Raw genomic sequence first — 23,011 nt, forward strand, 5'->3', positions numbered from 1 at the left:
CATTAATGCCGGATCGACCTCAAGTTCGATGAATATTATAAGCGCTTGTGTGGCTTACCCATCAGTCACTCATCTGTTAAGTTAGAGACTTACCTATCAGTCTCTCATCTGTTTAAGGCTAGTGGCTTACCTAGCAGCCATTCTTCTGTTTAAATTAGTGACTTGCTTGTCAGTCACTCAGTATGGTTTTTCTAGAATCTCAAGTGATATTCACTCATCTGTTTAAGAGCCATAAGCTATGTGTGATTATAATGATAATCATTTGATAATGTTTACATACAATGCTGTGTTTTCTTGTTGGGCTTTGGCTCATGGGTGCTACGTGGTGCAGGTAAAGGGAAAGAAAAGCTCACCCAACCCTGAGTGGAGAGCTTAGGTGGTGATGTGTACATATGCAGCCGCTTGACCACCACGGCCAAGGAGTTCTCAAAGGAACTAGGGGGTTTACCCTATTTTTGCCGCTTAGGTCGATGGGTTTGTAATTTTGAAATAGTAATGACCTTTTTGAGTTGTAAATAACTTGTAAATGTTCTTGTGGGCCCATGAACAGTTTTATGATTTAAATAAAACATATCCTGTCTTTTTATTAATTTTCACCTTAGCCTGTTAATACCACTTAGAACACGTTTTTAACCAAAGGACTCGGGTAGTGGGTCAAATTTCCGGTTCACCGTAACGGTTCTGGGGTAACCAGGGCGTTACAGCCACGGCCAGGGTTATTTTGGGAAAATATAATGTATTTGGTTGATTTGTCGCTTAGGTCAACCTTAAATGTATTTTGAGATGTAAAGTATTTTATAAACCATATTTTGGGATCCCAAATGTATAATGCTTTATGTTTTCAATAAATGACCAAATTTTCATATCAAATGTCTTTAGATGACTCTTTTTGTTACAATTTAGCTACACTTTTAACCTAAAACCTTGATTAGTGAGTGACTAGCACGTTTTAAACTCACTTAGTAACGGCTCTAAGGAAGTAAGGCATTACAGTTGTTTTGGGGAATTTTTTAGCTTATTTAGTTATGTTTGTGCATTATGACGTTTTTGTTGCCTGTGTTTGATAATATTTCAGGATTTATGGAAAAATTGATAAATGAGCCTTCGAAAATATGTGATTTGGTGAAAAAGAACATTTGAGTCGCGACTCTGAGCATTAGAGTCGCAGTGCTGTGATTAGACAGAGACACCGAATCTTGAGAAGTCGAGGGCCCCGGCACTACCTTTGAGAGTCGCAGCACTATTGATTGGAGAGTTTGAGCCGCGGCGCACCAGTATTAGAGTCGTGGTGCTTGTTGAGTCAGAGGCGAGACAGAGTTCAGTTCCTGGACACGGGCCACGATTCTTCATTAGAGGGCTGCGGTGCCTGAGGCGATAATGTGCAAATTAGGGTATTTTAAGCAGGGGAAAAAGTGGAATTTCTTGTGCAAAGCACAAACTTCTATTTAAGCAACATTATGACGATTTTTGAAGGAAGACGTTAAAAGGAGACTCAAGGAACACTCTCTGGAGGCAAAATCTTGGAGATCAACTAGTTTTATCATTCTTTTTCTTCTTCTTCCTTTACTTTCTCGTGTAGTGATGTTTATATTTAGTTTGATGGATTTGATTATGTTTAGTATGAACTAATTTTCTTATTTAGGGTGTTTATGGATTCTCTTAAAACCTTATGATTATCTAATGCAGTTTTTATGAATTTCCTATCAATATTGTGAATTGTTGACTTGTGTTTAATGCTTGTGAATGGTTGATCACCATTTACATGATTTATATGATTTTAACTTGAGATCTGAGAAGTGAATGATAAATATGCTATAGTCAAATAATCATAGATTTATATTGGACGAGAGTACCTGTATGATTTGTGTAGCTTAGGGATTACGTGTTTAATGCCCGCAATATGTTAGTTTACCACAGAGATGTTAGAGATTGCTTATTGTAGAGAATTATAAGTCCTAGCAAGAATATAATTTACAATTGTAATCCGCTCTCACAATAAATATAGAAATTCTTAAATTCACATTAGAGAGGCATAGGTGGAAAGTTGATGAAATTAATAACCATAATTCTTATTCCATTAAATTAATATTTATTATTGAATTCCCTATTGTTCTATTTTAGTGTTTTATTCCTTTAGTTTTATAAATTCAAAATTCATTATTTGTCATTCAATTAGAATTAAAGATTATTTTTTTATAGTTAATAACAATATTCGTGGGAACGATACTTGATTTATCACTTTATTACTTGTTACGATTGTGTATACTTGCATAGTACATAATTTCCACAACAGAATTATAAGTCGGGCTTCTTAAATTGGCCCTACCATTTCAGCCTGCGTTCTGCACGCTAAAGTCGCCCTCGTCTTATAAGCCGAGCTTTTTAACCCATATAAGCGACTATAGAGTCACACAGGGGGCCCATTGCCCTATTCCTATCTAACCAGCCTTAGAGCTGGCCCGACGCATCTTGCGCTTTTTTTTCCAAGCGACCATAGGGTCATTCAAGTGTATATCATGCTTCTGGGTTGGCTTAACCACATTGGTCGGCGTTCAGCACGCTATTGCCACCCTCGACTCATAAGTCGAGCCTTTAAACCCTCGACTTATAAATCGAGCCTTGTAAACCCTCGACTTATAAGTCGAGCCTTGTAAACCCTCAACTTATAAGTTGAGTCTTTTAACCAGATATACCCTCGACTAATAAGTCGAGCTTTTAATCAGATACAATAGATAGATCCCTGACTTATAAATCGAGCTTTTCAGTCGAATATAATCGATAAAATCTTGATGTATATGTAATGCCCAACTAATCAAGAACGTTACACTATGTCTTTTAAACAGTGCTAGACTCTCTAAACGAGCCATTTAGCCATAAACGTGTGACTAAACGTGATTAACAATTTATGGTTAAAAAAATTGGTCAAAAGGAATAGTCATTTCATTAAAACGTTAAGTTCGAACATGGGATCCCAAAATAAACATTTACAAAGTCATTTAGAGTTCTAAAAAGGGTAATTACAACATAAGTCTGCCTAAGCTGCAAAATAAGGTTCAAACCTAGTTCCTCTAAGAAACCCCGGCCGTGGTGGTCGAGCATCTGCATATGTACTCGTCGCCACTGAAGCTTTCCAACTCATGGCTGGTCCAGCTTTCCTTTCCCCTTACCTGCACCACATAGCACCCATGAGCCAAGGCTCAACAAGAAAACCTCACAAGGTATAACAATATACTTAAATATTCAAAAGCACTAAACACATGCTTCGCAGATATCAGATATATTCATTCCCATCATATAACTTGTAAATGCATTCCACGGTTTACAAATAAAATATTCATTTAAATCATACCATTGATTATTCGGCCCAGGATATTAGTCCCGCCGAGCGGCCTAACCGAGCGAGGTGCATACTCAAGCACCCAGCCTGCGGTTCATGCCGAGTAATGGGGACCGCACCCTCATATTGGACTTGTTCTTAGTCACACGGTCTAAGAAACAATCCTATCAAATGGCCCAGCCGAGTGAGTGCATACTCAGGCGCTCAACTCTTAGCTCATGTTGGGAAAATGGGGACCACACCCTCAGATTACGCTTGCCTTTCGGCCTGTGTTCCACACACGTTTCCAAGCGGCCCAGCAGACCGACATGCATACTCAGGCATTCAGCTCGTGGTTCTTGCCAAACAAGAAGAGACTGCACCCTTATCCAGGACTCACCTTTACAACCTACGTTCCACATGCATTGTCGAGCGGCCTAACCGAGCGACATGCGTACTCAGGAATTCAGCTTGCGGTTCTTCCCATGTGAGTAGGGACTACACTTTTATCCAAAACTCGCCTTTCGACCAACTCTCAGCACGCTATTACCTCCATTGACTTATAAGTCAATGCTTTCGACCAACGCTCAGCGCGTTACTACTGCCCTTGACTTATAAGTCAACGCTTTTCAATTAGATAATGCAAACAAGCACACATCATTTAACAATTATCCAGATACGAAGCATTCAAACATGCTTAATCAAACAATCACAGGCATAATCATTCTCATTCACAAGGGCCTGAGCCCTAATCATAACTATTTTTAACAACCGGGCCAAGCCCTAATCACATATATCACGTATTGGGAGCAATTTTCTTACTTCTGGTCCAAGCACAAGATAGATAGAACGACCCTCAAGCACGATCCTGCTCCGAGCCCTAGTGGTAACCTAGTCACAACTATAAATAATATCCTCATTAAACCCTGGAACCAATCCTGTGCTCTCAGGACTTCCAATCCCACCCAACGGGGTGGTGGAACCATCCCCCGAGCCCCCAAGTTTTTCCCAAACTTTAAAAATGGGGCTTGCTGAAGTTGGCATATGGTAGGGAGGCCCAAAGATATGGCAAGGCCACCCAAAACTTCCCCTGCATAGCGCAGGGGCGCCCAAGCCTAAACAAAGAGCCCCAAGCCCTCCCCTGCTGCGCTACATCGCGAACCTAGAATTCTGGGTTCCGTTTTCTGCAGTTCCTCCGACCTAAGCTTGACAACCTCCAATCCAATACCCCCAAGGGTCACCAAACCCAGCTCCTGACTTAATTCTAACAACACCTCGACCCCCAAGATGGTTACCCAAGTGCCCATGAGCTCACAAACAACCTCAAAGCTCTCAGAAAACAAGATGCCAACAATCACACTTTGAGTTCTAAAACTCATTCTCTAACCAAAACCAAAAATCAAGAGCTCCAATTCATGATTCAAGCCACCACAAGCCTTTAAATTAGTTTATAAACCAATTCCTAACCTTAAATCAATCTTTAAATAACACCAAAAGCACCAAAACCGTAAATGAAGATTCAAAACCCATTTATTCTTAAGAACACCAAGAACACATCAAGAACTCAAGAGGAGGTTGAGAAATTCTTACCTCATCTGACCAAATCCAAAAATACAAGGGAGGAAATGACAAAGCGAGTTGCAATCTCCACTTCCCCAGCCTTTTACTCTCCCTTCCAAGTCTCCAAATTCCAAATGAGAGCTCAAGTTGTTCCTTAGCTCCAAAACCCTTCCAAGAAGGTAACCAAGAGAGAGATAGAGAGAGAGAGAGAGAGAGAAAGAATAACGCGAATGAGCCAAAGTGCTCTGCTTTGGCCAACTTAACTCAGCCCAAGGGTCAAAATGACCAATTTACCCTCACCCAAGCCAATGTCCCTTTAACCAAACCAAGGGCATTTTGGTCTTTTCTGGAGATTCCTAATATTCTCAAATATCACTCTATTTCCCAATTAATTCAAATATTCCCAAGTGATTACCAGACAATTCCCATTACCCAATAAATCCCGGCAATGTACCAAATTATCAAAATACCCCTAGGCTAACCCCGAGTAAGGTATTTTTCCCTGTTGCGACTAAACCACTACTTTTCTCACTAGGATTGCCTCGTGCCGAACAACCAAAATATGTCTACGTAATAATTTGGTCTCAATCAATATGCACATACATATACAAATATGCCATCAACAGGCCAAAATTATGAAAATGTCATTCTAATAAGAAACGGGCCCACATGCATGCTTAATACACCTAAACATGCAGACATAGTCATATTATAATATAACTCACATAATTCATATAATCATGCATGTAATCACATAATAATTCAATTATTGCCCTCTTGACCCCTAATCAAGGCACTAAGCCTTATTAGGGAAATTGAGGCGTTACAGTATAAGTCGAGCCTTTCAATCAGATATGACAGATAACGACATTGGCCTTTTAATCAGATATATCAAATGAACGATCATAATTTAACACATGTATGCACATCGCAATCAACATGTTTAACAAAATATTCTAAGCATGATTACAACCATGTTCAATAACCGGGGCTCAAGCCCTGACCACAGTCCAGGTACAATTTTCTTACCTAAGGTCTTGAGAGAATAGCGTATGATGACCCCGAGTACGACCCTTTCCTCCCGAGCCTAATGGTTCACCCTAGTCACAACCATAACAAGACATAGCTATCAAGAAACGAACTAATAAAGGCTTCCGGACCAAGTCCTAGCCTTTGGGATCCTAAATTCTACTAACCCGGGTAGTAGAACCACTCCTAAGCCTTTATGTTTGGGTTCCCAGCTCCCAAAACCTACTTTCTAATTTTTTTTTCCCAATTTGAGTCGCAACACTCAACAAGTCAGAGAGCGCGAGCCCAAAAATCACTAGACACACGCCCCGGCGCCTGGGCGGTTCGAGGCACACCCATGCCTCTTTGAGTTCATGAGGGTCGCGGGGCTCAAGAACAGCGCTGCGATTCGACTCTGTGAACTCGAAAACCCACCGATTTTAAAAATAAAAAACCTATCCAAAATCGTCCCAAAACATGATTTTAACCAATTTCGACCATAATAATGGTCCCAACAGCTCATAAACATCAAAACCAATCTTAAAACTCAATCAAAGTCCCTTAAACTTAGAATCTCAATGAAACTTTAAAATCTCTAAGAAACCAAAAACTAAAACTCATATTTTGAATTACCTCAAAAAGAATTTGGATCCAGCTATACTCCCTAAGCTTTAACAACTTCTGAACTTTCCCCAAATCTCCTTACTTCCCTTAGCAAGTAAGCTGCAAGATTCGAAATCAAATTTCTCTTAAAAAACAAAGAGAACTAGAGAGAGAGAGAGAGAGAGAGAGAGAGAGAGAGAGAGATTTATGTTTATTTTAAAATGTAAGCTGATAAGCTTCAGCTAAATAAGACAGCCCATGGTCCAAATGACCAAAATTCCCCTAAGGCAAAATTTCCCTTTCAAAGCCTACTAAGGGCAAAATCGTCATTTACACTCCCGTCTCACATTATACTTATAATCGCAATTAATTCCGCCAAACCCAAAATATCACTATTTTTCCCAGAATATGACTCATACTTCAATGAGTCCCGGTAACTCACCGAATAACCAAAATACCCCTTGGCTCACCCCGAGCTGGGTATAAATCCCAGTTGTGACTAAACCACTATCTTGCTCAAAAGGACCGACTCCTGCTAAATATGTCAAATATATCCACATAATAATGTGATCTTAATCATATAATACCATTTAATCACATTTATACCCTCAGCGGGTCAAAATTACGAATATGCCCCTTTAAATAAAAGCAAGCTTGTTTCGCACATTTAATAACTTAAACATGCTTAATTATTCATAAAATGACATAACCCATGCAATTCACATAATCACATAAATATTTAATTAATTCACATAATATTCCAATAATGCCCTCCTAGCCCCCTAATCAAGGCACTAAGCCTTATTAGAAATTTTGGGACGTTACATCGCCCTACTAACGTGTCCCTACAAATGACAGATTGTTCAATTAAACATCCTCGTGGAGTAATTCAAGATATATTGGTGAAAGTGGACAAATTCATCTTTCCTGCAGACTTTATTATTCTTGATATGGAGGAAGTTGAAAATATTATGATTATTCTTGGGAGGCCATTTTTAGCTATCGAAAGGTGTTGAGATTGGTTAAATACATTGTGAAATTGTTTAGGCGCGAAGATGTGCTAAAACAATAATGATTTCACAAAAGTCAATATGTGAAAGTTGACTTTCAGTATAGGCATTTATAAATCAACTTTAGGGTCCAAAATGTTTATTTGGAGTATATGAGAATACTCAAGAAGTTTGGGAGCATTTGGAGGTATTTTTAGACAAGTCTTGGAGTACCAAAACAGAGGCGTCGGCGATGCGACGCGTCGCCAAAAGCAGGAAACCCTTGGCTTAGATGGACCAGGCAATGCATCTCCTGACCATAGGTGATACATCACCTAGTGCCAGGCGATGCGTCGCCTGGGCTATTGTGGAAAGTCCGCATAGTTACGTGAATAACCTCCAAAACTTAAATTTAAATGATCTAATCTCATTGATTGAGCCTAATGAGGATTCTATACTATTTACGGGTTTTATATGAGTTAATTGGTGAATTGATCACTCGCCTCTCTCTCACTCTCTCTAAAAAGAAGAACTCTCTCTCTCTCTAGCTCCAAGATCTTCATTAAGAAAGCTTGGTTTGTATGAAATATCAAGGCTTGTGTATCCCAGTCTCATTCCATTGTTGTAGCTTCAAAAAATTTTGTAGAAAAGGCTAAGAATAGGGATTTTTGGACAACAAACCTTCATTTGTGTCAAGCCTTGCAACTTTTGTGTTTCACATAAAATCATAGCTTGTGATTTTATGTTCCTAGGGTTTGTTCTTCAAGGAAGGTCCACTCTGAACTCTTATCTTATTGTGTTTATGTAATTTGCGTTTAACTATTCTCAAAGATTGTTTTACTTGTGTCTTTTGCTTGATTTGTATCACAAACCAAAGGTTATATATAGCCTAATCCCCAACAGAAGGGCGCTAATTGATGTACAAAAAAGGGAGTTGAAGTTGCGCGTGCAACAAGACGAGGTGGTAACATTTAATATTTTTGTAGCAACTGAAATTCCAACTTTTGTAGAGTGGATGTTATAACAGGATGTGGTAGTAAGGTTGAAGTCACTAAGAGAAAGGCCATTGCTCAAGTTGGTAGTCAAGCAATTTGTTATCGTTTGAAAAAGTTCTTTATTGGGAAGATTCGAATGTTACAAAGCGGTGGAAGGATCCTAATATTTGCAACATCAAAAGACGGGCTCTCACTAATGACACTCTGGCTCTTAAGGACTTAAGGGGTGGACTTGACCAGAGTTGAAGCTATAAAGAATCAAAAAGTCCAACTAAAGACATGAAATAAAGCGCCATTGGGAGACATCCCAACTCTTTTATTTGCATTGTTATTTTAGTTTGGATTTGTGAAAAAATTTATGTGTTTTTGTCTTAAATTTTACATTTTGGGTTTAGTTTTGTAATTTTTAAACCGTGGAAAGTGTGAAATCTCTATAAAAGAAATTGCCATTTTGAGTCACGACTCCGAGGAAGTCAGTGAGCAGGTGATTTTGAAGGCTTCCAATCACCTTGGCGCTTACCAGAGGGTTGTGACGCCACTGCCATCTCTGTTGCCTTCGTTTGGATGGTTCCCTGGTAAGTTTCCTTTCTTTTTATTTATTTACACATTAGGGACAATGTGCTAGACAAGTTTAGGGGAGGAATCTTATTGTTTTTTTAGTTGTTTATTGTCTTTATTTGTGTTGTTTTAGTAATTAGCTAGTTTGTTGTGTTGTGTATGAATCAAGTTGTCAATATGGGTCAATGATACTGCATGAATTGTGTTACATGATTTGATGAAAAATCAACTATTATAAATATGTGTGCTTGGTTAGATTGCATTTTCGATTGGCTTTGATCTATTGGGAAAAATGAAAATTTAGCAATAATTTGTAAATTCCTTGCAATTGAATGTGATTTATGCATGTTAAATATGAAATGTGGAATGATGAGTAAAAATATTTCTAGAACTTGCTTACTTATTTGAGACGAAATTATAGATGGTGAATGATTAGTAAAATGATTTAGGCTATTTTTGGAACGATTGAGCATTTTAAGCCAACCTTGATGAATTGTGTCCTTAGTTTCCCCTTTTGAGCCTAATATTAATTTATTTTGTTATTTGACACTGATTTTGAGCTTAAATGAAAATTCGATTATTTTTCTTTCCCTTGAATTATACCCTGAGCATATGAATATTGGATAGGGAATGATTGTAATTGGGCTTATTTTGGAATTTGTTTCAGAAGAGAAATAGTAAGATTGAGAAAAATTCATGAACAGAAAAAAAAATATGAAATTGAAAAGTGATTACACTTCTTATGAAAATACATCGAAAAATAAGTTTGATATCTAATTGATTTGTAATTGTTTTTTTTCAATGTTATATTATTGTGGTGTTGCTCTCTAATTGATTTTAAGTTGCTTTTTAAATACTGTTTGTCGGAGGTTGATGTATAATTGAGATGATATTTTTGTAATTATGAAACTTTAAAAATTGTATTTTTTAAAACTTGAGGATCGTAAAAATGTAAAAAAAAAAAAAGTGTATTTATGAAAAAAAAAACCCTATTTTAATATCATATAAATAAAAATAGATATCATTGTCATAGTAACTCCACATATTAACCTTTTTTTACTCTATTATTATAAACATATATCTCTTTCAAAAAAAATTCACAAAAATAATCCTAAACCCACTTGAAAAGTCCCAAATACCCTTAGCACAAACTAAGACTCTATTTATCTCTTCTCCCCTCTATCAATTTTGCAGCCACAAACCACCATCAATTGTTGTGTTATTCTTTCTTCTCACCTCACTCATGAAATGCAGCTACCACCTTCATCTAATTCGAATTTGTGTTCTTTCATTCAAAAAGTTGTCAAAGTTGAAGGAAGAAAGAGTTTTTGATAATGGTTAACCGTTATTGTTGTTTATAAGTTATGTGTATGTTATATAATAGTTTATAGTTGTTTTTCGAACTGTCCTGGGCTGAAAACTTTGCCAAAAAATGAATTTTATGTTGAGATGATGAATTTTTATGTGATTTATGCGATTTAGGGTTTTCATGTTCGGACCAAATTCGGACATGGTTCGGACAACATTTTTTGGATATAATTCGGACCAAGTTTGGACATTGTTCGAATCAAGTTCGGTTCAAGTTTAGACATTGTTCGGACATGGTTTAGACATAGTAATGACCAAATTCAGACTATACCAGGTTCGGACATGGTCTAAACCTAAAAAACTATAAATGGTAGATTTCCATAGAAATTCATGATGTCAACATAAAATTAATATTTTTGGTTGGTTTCTAAACCTAAATTAGTGTGAAAATACACATAAATTATTTTATAACACATTCATAATTTATAAATAACAAAATAACTTACTTATTATCAGATGCTTCAATACTTATTTCTCCTTCAATTTTGGAGAATTTTTCAAAAGAATAATGATGTTAAAAATATACCGCATGAGCTCTTTTTGTGAAAAAGTTTAAAAGGGTTATATGTTTATAACTAGCATTCTTTGGCAAAATGATCTATTTTTTAAAATTATTTTACACTTTCGCCTAGTTTTAATAATTCTTTACAAAATGACCTCTCATAATTTAGACAACAAATCGAAAATTTAGACAGGTGGTCGAAAATCTCAAACAGTCAGTCGAAAATTTTAGATAATTGGTGGAAAAATTTAGATAACTTGTTGAATTTTAGGCATATGTTATTTTGCAAAAAATTATCAAAAATAAGCTAGAGTACAGAATTATTTAAAAAAAATATCATTTTTACGAATTTCTCTTATAATATATAGGAGAAAAGAATGGTTAATATGTGAAGTTACCCTAACTAAATAACTGTCATTATAAAATGAAATTATTGTAAATACTATAATGAGATAAAAATACCTTATTTGTAGAGAAATTATTCTCTTGTTAGAATAATATACACAACTTCTAATGTCAGTATAAACAAACATAATACAAGGATAATTCACCATTTTCATCTTATGTCTTTAGAATCTGCTTTGTTACCCCATTTCTACAGAGAGTCAAACAACTATAACACTGTCACTGTGTGTGTATATAAGTGGTACGAAACATCATATCGATATCAAATATCATAGGAATTTATATAGAACACCATGACTTCACAAAGAAACACACAAAGTTATGCCATCGAAAAGAAACACAGACTCATAAAAGTTCTTTTCGGCCAAACCCCAACTCCCTTCTGGAAGCAAACACACCTTTTGAACAAGCTCACCCCATAAATCCCTGCAATCTCCATTTTTACTCACTTCAATTTCTCCACACCATAACTTCACAACCCCCTTCTTCCTTTTCTTCTTCTTCTCCACACCATTGACTGAACTTCCATAGCTCACCTCTCCCCACATCATAACCAGCCTCCCTTTCAAATTGACCAATTTGGTACCACAAACGTACTTGGGCAACATTTCCGTCACACCACCTTTGAGCTCTTTCCACACTCTGTTCCTGTCATCATACCATTCGATTTTCCCCCTATTATCACAGCGATGAAACACCCCATTGACCACACACTCCTCTCTCCCACCATATGGCAAATCATATCCGGTCACCTCCCACGTCGTGGTCTTCGGGTCGAGCCGAATCTCTTGATTGCTTACCCTGACACAGATTCTACCATCCACAACTTCTACATCCGTAAACAGCTCTATGCGCCCGTCAAGTGGGCCTGGAATGTCCTCCCAGCGTCCACCGCCCACCGCCACCGGGTCAAACACTTCGACCCATGAATTGTTCGCTCGTCCTCCAATCACATAAATCTTGCCGTCCACTACGGCGGTGGAAGCGTCGAACCGTGGCGTTCGCATGCTTGGCCCCCGCTGCCACGTGTGAGAGCGGCAATCGAGCACCCACACGTCCGAGGAAGGTTTGACAACATTGGCGTCATCCGAGGTGGTGCCGCCGATGACGTAAATGTTAGGGCCAACAACAGCGTGGGCAGATCCCACCAAATGAATTGGGTTCGGTTGGAGGAGTTGGGCGAATTGAAGAAGACTCTTGCGACCGTAGACGATTGGTTTTTGATAGATGGCGAACCAGTTCTCGGTGTCGAGGAATAAAGAACCGACCTTGAAATAGAGCAAGGTTTCGGTGAGGTTGAGGAGTGATCTAAGGGTGAACAGCTGTGTAGAAGAAATGGCTAATCTGATTGATTTGGATACAGCTGAGAGGATCGGGTGGTACTGTCTCGGTACTCGAGCTAGAATATTCAACGCCAGATCGTTTGGCAGGGCTGGGATGAGCACCGCCGGTAGCGGCGGAGGTACGGCAGTCGACATTGGGGAGAAGAAAAGCGGGGTTGTAATTCTATAATTATGGGAGATTGGTTCCTCTCCCATTAAAGGTTTCCAATTATTTAACGATTCCATATACGACAAGTGGTTTTAATTGAAGAAGATTCCGAGTGGATATACGACTTGTCGTTTGAAATCATTTCTCCTTTTCTTATCATCTTTTTCAGCAGCCAAAACTTCAATTTGTTTTCAAGAGAGCCAACCATGTCTCTACTTCTTCCCTCCAAGCTTTTCTGCCTCAGTCCCCGAAACGATATCCCAGGACTGTGCTATCCTTGCCGTGGACTACCTCATACTCGTAGGCAAACACTACGAATCGTCTGCGCTAAGAGAGCCGGTAAAAGGAGATATCCGTCGGAGAAAAAGAAGCTAAAATTGAAGCAGAAGGATATCTTAGCCGAAGTTAAGAGCAGGAACAAGTTCGAGGGTTTATGGAGGCTGTCCAAGCTCGGAGTTCCGGTCCATAGGGACCCGGGAAAGGACTTTCTTGGCGTTTCGGAGGGATTGCTTGAAGCCATTGCTAAAGTTCTTGAATTTCCGGTAATTTCAATTTCTGTTTGTTTGGTTGGTGAGAAAGCATTCAGGAAAATAAAATTTTCACCGTGCTTCGTTCTGGAAAATGGCGATTTTTATCGATTAAGGACGAAACTGAAACTCAAGTAGTACTTAAATACGAAAGCTGCGGTTAGATATTCATTTACATTTGTGTTTTCTTGGCGGGAAATGAAGTTCGTAAGCATTTGTTTTCAAGTTACAAATGAATTCTACCTGTTTGGTTACCTAGAAAATGTATGAGCAGAGAGAGAAATGAGTTTATTTTCCCCTAACCAAAAGTTTCATTCACTTTTTTATATTGCTTGGGCTCTTAAAAATCGTTCATCATTTTCTTATTGAGAGAAAATGTACAAGTTTCCTAGCTTATGAAATTTTTTTGGTGCGACTTCAGGTTGCTTCGATGTTGCCAGCAGAAGCATTCACAGTGATTCGGAAATCTTTTGATGCAAGGAAGGTTTGTTCAATCGTGTTGAATTGTATTATAATTTTTCTCCTTGTGTGTTCTAATCACGGCCGAAATAGAATCTTAAAAATCAGCTTTTTGTTTGAAACATATTATCATTATGCACAGCTGCTAAAACAGCCCCCCCAAAAAAATCTGTATGATAGAATTTCAAGTTAATTGAGGATCAACTTTACAATACTAATTTGCTTTGTTTGTGCGTCTGTGTTTTGTTATTATCTTAGATGCTAAAGGAGCCCAAATTTGTATACGTAGTGGACATGGACGTTGAGAAACTTTTGAGCTTGGAGCCTCGTACTTGGGACTTCATTTCTCAGATGGAGCCTAAAGTTGGGCTTATAGAACATTTGTCTGAGGAAAAAGTAACTGGGGACTTGATCAACATTATAAGAGATTGTAAAAGGATCTCTAGGGATACCATTTCAGGAGATGGTGGACATGACTATAATTCTGTGGCTAAGGGACCATTATCATCGACATCCAGAAAACCAAAAATTGCAGTTGTGGGTAGTGGACCATCAGGTCTATTTGCGTGTCTCGTTCTTGCAGAATTTGGGGCAGATGTTACATTAATAGAAAGAGGTCAGCCTGTTGAACAAAGAGGACGTGACATTGGCGCTTTGGTTGTGCGGAAGATTTTAGAGATGGAAAGCAATTTTTGCTTCGGGGAGGTTTTATACATTAAACTTGATTCACTCTTATTATGTGCCATTCTTTTGTTTTAGACTGAATTTTAAAAAATGTGATGGAGTAATGTTGATGCCTTATTTTAATAGCCAACTGTTGATTTTGAACTGAATGGTGTTTTCCATAGGATTTGTGTATTTTCTCAAAATTCTGCTAAAGTTGTCTTTTACTAATTTAATTGATATGTTTATTTTTACATAACTTATGATTGAGTCATTTATCAAGGACTTATACATGGCAGGGTGGTGCAGGTACCTGGAGTGATGGAAAGCTAGTTACTAGAATTGGAAGAAATAGCGACACTGTTTTGGCGGTTAGCACCTTACCTCTATCTTCTTGAAATTTTGTTATCTACCTCCTTTTAATCACTTTTCCAAGTAGTCCCACAGCAAAGTGTATGCATCACTACTTGCACTTGAAATCCTACTCCCTCTCATAAGAATTTGATTATGAACGAACAACAGAACAGACGAATGGAAAATTAATGTATCAGCATTTGTTTTACTCTTTCCTTTTAACTATTAATTCAGAGGGGATTAAATGGAGATCAATCTCATCTCAAGATATTTCTTCCTACAAATTTTTGCCATCTTTAAGTAAATTTGATTAACACTTCATGTGCATTATTTTAGGTTTTGTTGGTTATGGTATGGACTGACTCACAGCTATTATTCTTTTAGGTTATGAAAACTTTAGTTCATTTTGGAGCTACAGAAGGAATCTTGGTTAATGGGAAGCCACATCTGGGAACAGATAAATTGATTCCTTTACTTCGCAATTTTCGGCAACATTTACTAGAACTGGGTGTGAGTGACATACATACTTTTGGCTGAATCAAACGTATTTTTTCAGATATTTTTTTCTTACTTTAAACTTGCTTCCTAATCTTGCTTTTTCTTTTCATAAACATCTTAGGTTACTATTGAGTTTGGGAAGAGAGTGGATGATCTTCTCATAGAGGATGGACAAGTTGTTGGCGTCAAAGTATCTGATTCAAAAGACAGATCACAGTCTAATAGCCAGAAGTGGGGCTTTGATGCTGTTGTTTTGGCTGTTGGGCATTCTGCACGTGATGTTTATCAAATGCTTCTTTCTCATAATGTGGCTTTGGTTCCAAAAGATTTTGCTGTGAGTGGCTTTCTCTTCCTTTTCTTCTGAGCTAGTAAGGGTATATCTGGTAGTTAAGGACATTTTATTCATGACATCGGCTTAAGCATTACTTCCAATAAACTTGCCTTCCATGACTACTAAGATTTGAAGTTTTTTTACAATGTTGTTGGAGATGATAATATTTCAGACTTTAAGCATTTAATAAATGACATTGTATACACCCTAATAATATATATATATATATATATATATATTTAACAGTAAAGAACATAGGGAAGTTACTTTGCTTTAACAAGGTATTCCTGGATGAGTATATTACTAGCCGGAACAACCTTTCATTCATTTTTTTTTTTAATGTTTTCGATATTGAAATATTCCGGTCCTTTTGTATACTGTATAGCTATGCGCACAGAACTCTTTTGTCAGGTCTTGTAAAAGAAATGACTTTCTTTGACAATGCAAACTGTTGCTAGGATAATGGATGATGATTTTCATAGAGACAATTAACATGTATGCATGCTCATTCAAATATTTTATTTAAAAAAAAATTATAATGCGATCTCTTATATGGCTGAACAGGTAGGTTTGCGGATGGAGCATCCTCAAGAAGTGATAAACAGCATACAGGTTGGTTATACTATCTCTTTGCTTTGGATAATTTATCAAAATTTTGTTGTCCATGTAAAATTTTGTTGTCCATGACTAAGTCACCTCTGCCAGCTATAGCTATTCTACTCCTATTTCAGTTTTGAATGTTTTTATAGTTCAAGGCACGAGGAACAAGGTTAATTCTGCATGCCATTGTTGATAATATTCTGATACAACCATTTTTCTTTTATATATCCCCAAAAGCTTTTAAAACTCACTTAAGTTTGAAACTAGGTCATCCCACTACAAACTCTATAATATTTTTGAGAGACAGAAACTGAGGCGTAAGTATAGTACTCAGGATTTTTTTTCCAAACTGTTTTTCTTCTGATCAGAATTCAACAAATTTGTTGTGAAAATGTATAGTACTCTCGTTTGGCATCTGAAGTTCGCAGTGGACGTGGAAAAGTACCAGTGGCAGATTACAAGCTTGTCAAATATGTTGGCAGGGAAAATGGCGATGTGTCTGCTGGGGCAACTCGAAGTTGCTATTCTTTTTGTATGTGTCCTGGTGGGCAGGTACTTCCCTTTTCCTTTTAAGAGCCTGCTTTGCAGAGCAGTGAAATATTTAAATTTTGTGCCTGAAATTTTGTAAGTGTCAATATTTTAGAGGGCTACATAAAAGGATGTATGTTAGTAGACATGTTACACTTGACTACCTACTTGACATTGGTTAAAAGTCGAGAAGTCTTTGCTAGTACCTTGTGAAAGGACTTCCAGATGCAAGATTATTAATTAATTGGTGTGATAATAATGCCAGATGACAAGAAAATTCATTAATTGGTGTGATAATATGATAGATCTACCAGTAATATTTCACACTGGAAGTAGTAATCCAAATGTTTTATTTGCAGGTCGTGCTCACTAGTACAAATCCTTCAGAAATCTGTATCAATGGCATGTCATTTTCTCGGCGTGCATCTAAGTGGGCAAATGCTGCCCTTGTTGTGACTGTCTCAACGAAGGATTTTGAGTCCTTGAATCTCCGTGGTCATCTTGCAGGGGTGGAATTTCAGGTATTTGTTTTCCTTCCTGGCATATTCTCCTAAGCACTTCCGAAGTTTTATATTACTATCTTTGCCGATTCAATTGTTTCACTATTCTGGGGATATAGATTTGACAACCTTTTTGAATTCCCTTATCTTTGTTCTAGTTGGATTTTCATGATATTTAGCTATTTTGTAATAGCATTTTAAACACCGCTAATTTCAAATTCTACTGTTGTGGTGTTTAAATTTTAAGAGAGAATTCGAAAGAAGAGCAGCTATAATGGGAGGGGGAGATTTCGTTGTGCCTGTACAGACAGTTACCGACTTTTTGGATGGAAAGTTATCTGGTATGGTTTTGTCATTTCATTTTCTATAGTTGTTTTGCAGGATCTCTTTCCTGAAAAAGAAAGAGAGCTGCTTGCCTGTAAAAATCCCCCACTATTTGTGGTTGAAAGTTTACTTGTTCTTTTCTTTGGTCTAGTAACATCTACGCCACCGTCAAGTTATCGGTTAGGAGTGAAAGCAGCAAATCTCTACGAGTTGTTCCCGATTCATATAACAGAGGCTTTGCAACAGTCAATCTCAATGTTCAATGAAGAGGTATTAAAGTCTTTCTTTTCTTTCCTCTCGTAATTCTGTGAACAATTACTACATAACTTCCTTCTTTCACTCAGTTACCAGGAATAATATCCAAAGAGGGCCTTCTTCATGGAGTAGAGGTAATAATAGTATTTATATTGATTGACAAACCATTTAATTTCTTCATTTTCACATGTTAAGTTATTGTTCTCTGGAAAAGATTAGATTTATTTACTGCCAACATATTATCTTTGGCTCCAGACGAGAACGAGCTCCCCTATTCAGATTCCCCGCAGCGCAGACACTTACGAGAGCACGTCATTGAAAGGATTGTACCCTATTGGTGAAGGAGCAGGCTATGCTGGAGGGATTGTAAGCGCAGCTGTGGATGGCATGTGTGCAGGCTTTGCTGTGTCAAATGCATTCGACTTATGTCATGATAGCATAGAATCAGTTTTTGGCAAGACTCAGAGTGCTGGCGTTGTTAAATACTAGTAACATATTCGGTCCTGTCTCCCACTGTGGTTTTTAGCGCCCTGCAAATACAAGCTCCAGCATCAACGAATTTGTCGTTGAAGAAAACATCTGAGGTAAAGAATTAACCAAAACAATTCATCGAAAATCCAGCTAGGAAGGTTTGATTACTCATCACCTCCTTCTATTCTTGTGGCTACGCAGCTTGGTAAAGATTTTTCTCGTAAGCAAGCTTGGGAGTAATCAAAATCTCAAGCTGACTGTGACTTATGCACCGAGATCTGACGAATAGCTTTTCGATTCACTGCAGATCGAGTTTTTGTAGATTCAGAAGCCATCATCATGTTGATCACTGACCTGATAACAATATAAGTTTTCAAGCATTCAAGCAATACTTTGCTTCAGTAAGACTCTTGTAAACTTAAACCTTATAATATATACTCTTACATTACAAACTTACTGAGACTCGTTTTTAACTTAGGAATCTATCATAGTATGTAATTCCACAAATCAATTTCTGCGAGTTTGTATATGAACATAAACCAACAAAGCTTTAGAATTCAATTTTACTCGTTTAAATTTTTGGTTTCTTGTACTTCCATGAAAATATATGAGATTTTTACTGATAAGAAACACACTACACATCTTAACATAACAAAAGAATGGCAAACCATATTGAATTGTAGGAAGGTTTGAGACATAAAATTAGAGACCCACATTGCTCGATACTCACAAAGAAAAACATAATAATGAGATTTTGTTGTTGGGATCAAATAGATACTAGATATCACATGTGACCAGACATTAATGAGATCAATAAAAAACAAGAGACAATGTTCAGAGTTCAGAAATCAGAACCATTTTGTTCCATCCTTACTGCTAAATCCTTTCTTATATAATGTTCCCCGAGGTATCCAATGTGAACTGCAATAATCCTATGAACCAAACAAAAGTACAATCGGTGATTTTCATATAATATGTCACATATATATAAACAAACAAACAAACAAAGGACAAAATTACCAATCTGAATCATTTTTGTTTCACATTCATTAAGTATTACCTACTTAATCAATGAAACAAAAGAAAAAATAATAGTACTCACATGCAAGCTGCCACATCAGAACCCCCTAATAATACACTATTGAAAGGATTTTATATATAAAAATTATATTTGATTTTATATAAGCTTTAATCCCTTTATAAATAAACATGTTGAAGCAACAAAAGGACATGCAAGGAGCATGGCATATGGGTGGGTTTGTATTAGTGTAAAAAAGAATAAGAATTATGCCATGTGTTTGTTCGAGCACATGAAGGCCTCTCATTTGGGTTATGCTCATTTTAGTTCTCAAGCAATTTTTGAATATGATATAATTATAAAAATAGTAATAATAATTGAACTTATCCATTGCTTGGCTCAAATCAATGGACAATTATTATCTCTCTCTTCTTCTAAGCATCTTATATGTTAATTAAAAAATAAGAAAAGAATAAAACTACTTCCATGATACCATCTTTAGGAGGATTCGTTTGTTGTTATTGAAATAAGTTGAATGGTCCAAATTATAACTAAATTCATCTCCCCTACCCTCATTAATCATATATTTCAAATACTATTTCATCTTTTTCATCTTTTTGTCTTTCTTATTCTTTTAGCGGCAATTTTTATTTTCTTATGCCTTTTAGAGTAATAATGTAAACAAAATAGTAAGTTTATTTGTTAAAATTTTCTTGTTAATTGGTATACCACTTTTAAGATATTCTAATAGGGATGGCAATGGATAAGGTATGTCTATTTCATGATCCTGCCTTATCAAAAAAAGTACTATCCATACTTTACACTCTTATTTTATAATTTTTTGCGGGTAGGAGTGCTACCCTAACAATATAGAGTACTTTACCCTAACAAAATTTAAAATAAAAATATTTTAAAAAAAATTAATACACTATACTTTGAAATCTAAATGAAATATAATATGTATTAAATATTAAGGATAGTAAACAATAATAACATAGAATAAGAATATAATATAATGTATTCAAAATTATTAATACTAATTTAATATATTATATATCTATACTTGTTTAAATTAATTAATATATATAATATATAATGTATTAAAGATTTTAAATACTATACTATACATTATATTTATTTTTAACAAGTTTAGAAGTATTTAATTTTTAGTATATAAATTATAATTCAAAATGTATATTAATTATTTTTTATGTATATTATATAACATGTATTTATATTTAAAAAGATATATTAATATTTGTATATATCTTTTAATTTACAAATTAAGTATAATATATATATATATATATTCGGGTAGGATAGGGTAGGGTAGGGCATCGGCGGATCTAGTAGACCCAAAGGGTAGCCTTGGTCCCCCTTAATTTATTTATTTCATTTAAAATATTTATTGACTTTTCAATAAAAATTTATAATTTTGTTCAAAAATTACGTAATTGGCCCTTTTTAATTTATTTTTTATGTTTGGCCCCTCTTGTTTCAACTTTCTGCTTATGTCTTTGGAGTAGGGTAATAAGGTTGGGTATACCTATACTCGCACCTTACCCTATACCCGTCTCGGGTACATATTTGCATTCATTCACTCTATCTTAAACTCTAATTTATGAGGTAATACCCACCCTTGAGATCAAGGAATGATATCCACGTATAAATGAGTTTTAGTGTAAAATTGTGATCCCTACTCTAATTTGTAAATTTTGTTCATTCTTTATTTTTATTCATAATTATCAATAAATGCCATGGACACATAGTAAATCAAATCTACAAGAGAAAAAGACAAATGATAAAATGTTCTCATTTAATGACATGACAATAATAATAATAATAATTATGGTACTACCATTTGCCTGCAATAGAAAATCCTGGATTTTGGACTTACTCTTCAAGTTGTGTCGTTTCTTGGACTTACTTTTCAAGTTGTATCGTTTCTGACCAATCTGGTTCACTAAGGAGGCCTATTTAGAAACTTAATACGTCTTTTGAAAATAATAATAACATTATTAATAAAGTGTGTCCCATGAGATGACAAGACACATACATTTTAAAAATTAAAAAAGAAAAAAGGAAAGAAAATGAAATATGATTTGTCCTAATCATAACATGTGCAAGCAAATCACAAAAAATGGAAATTTATGTAGCTATTTTCTAATTCCTTTCAAACCCCTAATTAAATACTTGATGTTTATTGGTTTGATGTAAGAAGAAAGGACCTTTTTCGGACAATACTTCTACACATAAGGTGTGTCCATCATTGTAGTTTCTTTGTTTAATGGTAGGAAAAGGGGAAATGGGTTATTTATATTGGTGACATAGTAATCATGAGAAATTATTAAGAGAGCTGTCATTGTTGATGCATGCAATATAAAAAGAATGTCTTTTTTTTTAAGGGACAATATATGTAAAATTGATCAATGTGGAGGGAAAAAGTCTTCAAACTTAATCCCAAAATAAAAATAAAAAGTTAAAGAAAAGAGGTGACTTTGGACTTTGTAGTTGTAAAGTGAAACCTTGAGAAATAACAGGATGGCATATAGTTTTGACTATCTAAAAGTCATTTGACCACCATGTTATATTTTTACTTCTATTCATATTAACCTTACTTTTTTAACTTTATCAAGTTAATTTACTTTAGATTAAATGTAGTGTTGTATGGAACCAGGACTGACATGACAGAATCCTGTATTTTATTCACAATAACATATTATTAATAAATAAAAAAACAGAGACAAAAACATTTTGTCATTCAATATTTCTCTGAGAAAAATTGTTTGAATATGTATAGAATCAAACAAAATACCCCCATAAAGATAAAGAAAAAAAAAACTTGAATGTATACATGGTATATATATCATACAGAATTTGAATCAAGCAACTTCTTATTCCTGAATCATTAATTGGAATAAAATGGGTGATAATGATAACCCTACAAATGCTTCTAATTATATAGTTTTTAACTGTTTCATATTTAATACAGAGATTAATAAAAATGAACCGATCACTGTTCAAAAAAAGAAAGAGATGATTAAATTTAGTATTATACTTATTAGTACTGTCTTTTTAAAAAATATATATATACTTATGTAGCACCGTGGAGATGGCAATGATCAATCACATGATAAGGCTTAGATATTTTGAAAATAAAATAATTTTAAAATATAATATACATTAATATACCGGCAAAAAAATAAATAAATAAAAAGAATGTTAAAGCCTAAATTTAGTATTCTTTTGAAATGGAATCACTCACTTTTTTTTACCACATTATGGATGAGTTTTGAGTTTCAACAAAGCACTCATTAGTCACCGAATACCGACCAATGAGTGTGGTATACTTTAATAAATTTAATTATATATTAATTTTTTAATTTTTTTAACTACTTTAGCGCAATGATTGTTAGAAATGTATGGATGTACATTTTTTAAATCAACAATAAATGATAAGAATAAATTAATATTACAAATTCAAGATCCTAATCAACAATCTTATTCAAAGTATGAATGCAAATATTGATAATCAAATAACATATTCAAAGTTTGAATGCAAATCTTGATAATTAAATATTAACTTATTATATTATGAATTTAGAAACATTTAATCATCAATACTAACAATATAAACACAATTAAATGTTAGAGTTTAGGGAAACACAACATTTGAATTAAGCAATTG

General features: G+C 35.5%; 2 protein-coding genes across 3 annotated transcripts; one reads left to right on the forward strand and one right to left on the reverse strand.

The window, feature by feature from the left end:
* Positions 1-11,434: 11,434 nt before the first annotated feature.
* On the reverse strand, positions 11,435-12,872 carry LOC133782985 (F-box/kelch-repeat protein SKIP6-like). The gene has a single exon (XM_062222480.1). The coding sequence runs from the start codon at positions 12,870-12,872 to the stop codon at positions 11,604-11,606; it is 1,269 nt and encodes a 422-aa protein (XP_062078464.1). The 3' UTR covers positions 11,435-11,603.
* Positions 12,867-18,897, forward strand: LOC133782983 (uncharacterized). 2 transcript variants are annotated; one of them, XM_062222478.1, is made up of 14 exons: positions 12,867-13,337; positions 13,744-13,806; positions 14,040-14,486; positions 14,744-14,815; positions 15,183-15,308; positions 15,418-15,630; positions 16,192-16,239; positions 16,627-16,779; positions 17,115-17,276; positions 17,503-17,596; positions 17,731-17,849; positions 17,924-17,968; positions 18,090-18,418; positions 18,507-18,897. In XM_062222478.1, the coding sequence occupies exons 1-13, from the start codon at positions 13,002-13,004 to the stop codon at positions 18,321-18,323; spliced, it is 2,112 nt and encodes a 703-aa protein (XP_062078462.1). In that variant the 5' UTR covers positions 12,867-13,001; the 3' UTR covers positions 18,324-18,418; positions 18,507-18,897. The 2 variants fall into 2 exon arrangements, with proteins under 2 accessions (XP_062078462.1, XP_062078463.1); XM_062222479.1 differs by having other exon boundaries at positions 18,613-18,897.
* Positions 18,898-23,011: the final 4,114 nt, after the last annotated feature.

This window comes from Humulus lupulus, chromosome 6, assembly GCF_963169125.1.
Source record: "Humulus lupulus chromosome 6, drHumLupu1.1, whole genome shotgun sequence".
NCBI lineage: Eukaryota > Viridiplantae > Streptophyta > Magnoliopsida > Rosales > Cannabaceae > Humulus > Humulus lupulus.

Coding starts and splice junctions, on each gene's coding strand:
- LOC133782985 (XM_062222480.1), bottom strand. CDS start 12,872: ATGGAATCGTTAAATAATTGGAAACCTTTAATGGGAGAGGAACCAATC.
- LOC133782983 (XM_062222478.1), top strand. CDS start 13,002: ATGTCTCTACTTCTTCCCTCCAAGCTTTTCTGCCTCAGTCCCCGAAAC. Junction 14,816..15,182: donor ATAGCGACACTGTTTTGGCG/GTTAGCACCTTA, acceptor TTATTCTTTTAG/GTTATGAAAACTTTAGTTCA. Junction 17,277..17,502: donor TTGCAGGGGTGGAATTTCAG/GTATTTGTTTTC, acceptor TTAAATTTTAAG/AGAGAATTCGAAAGAAGAGC.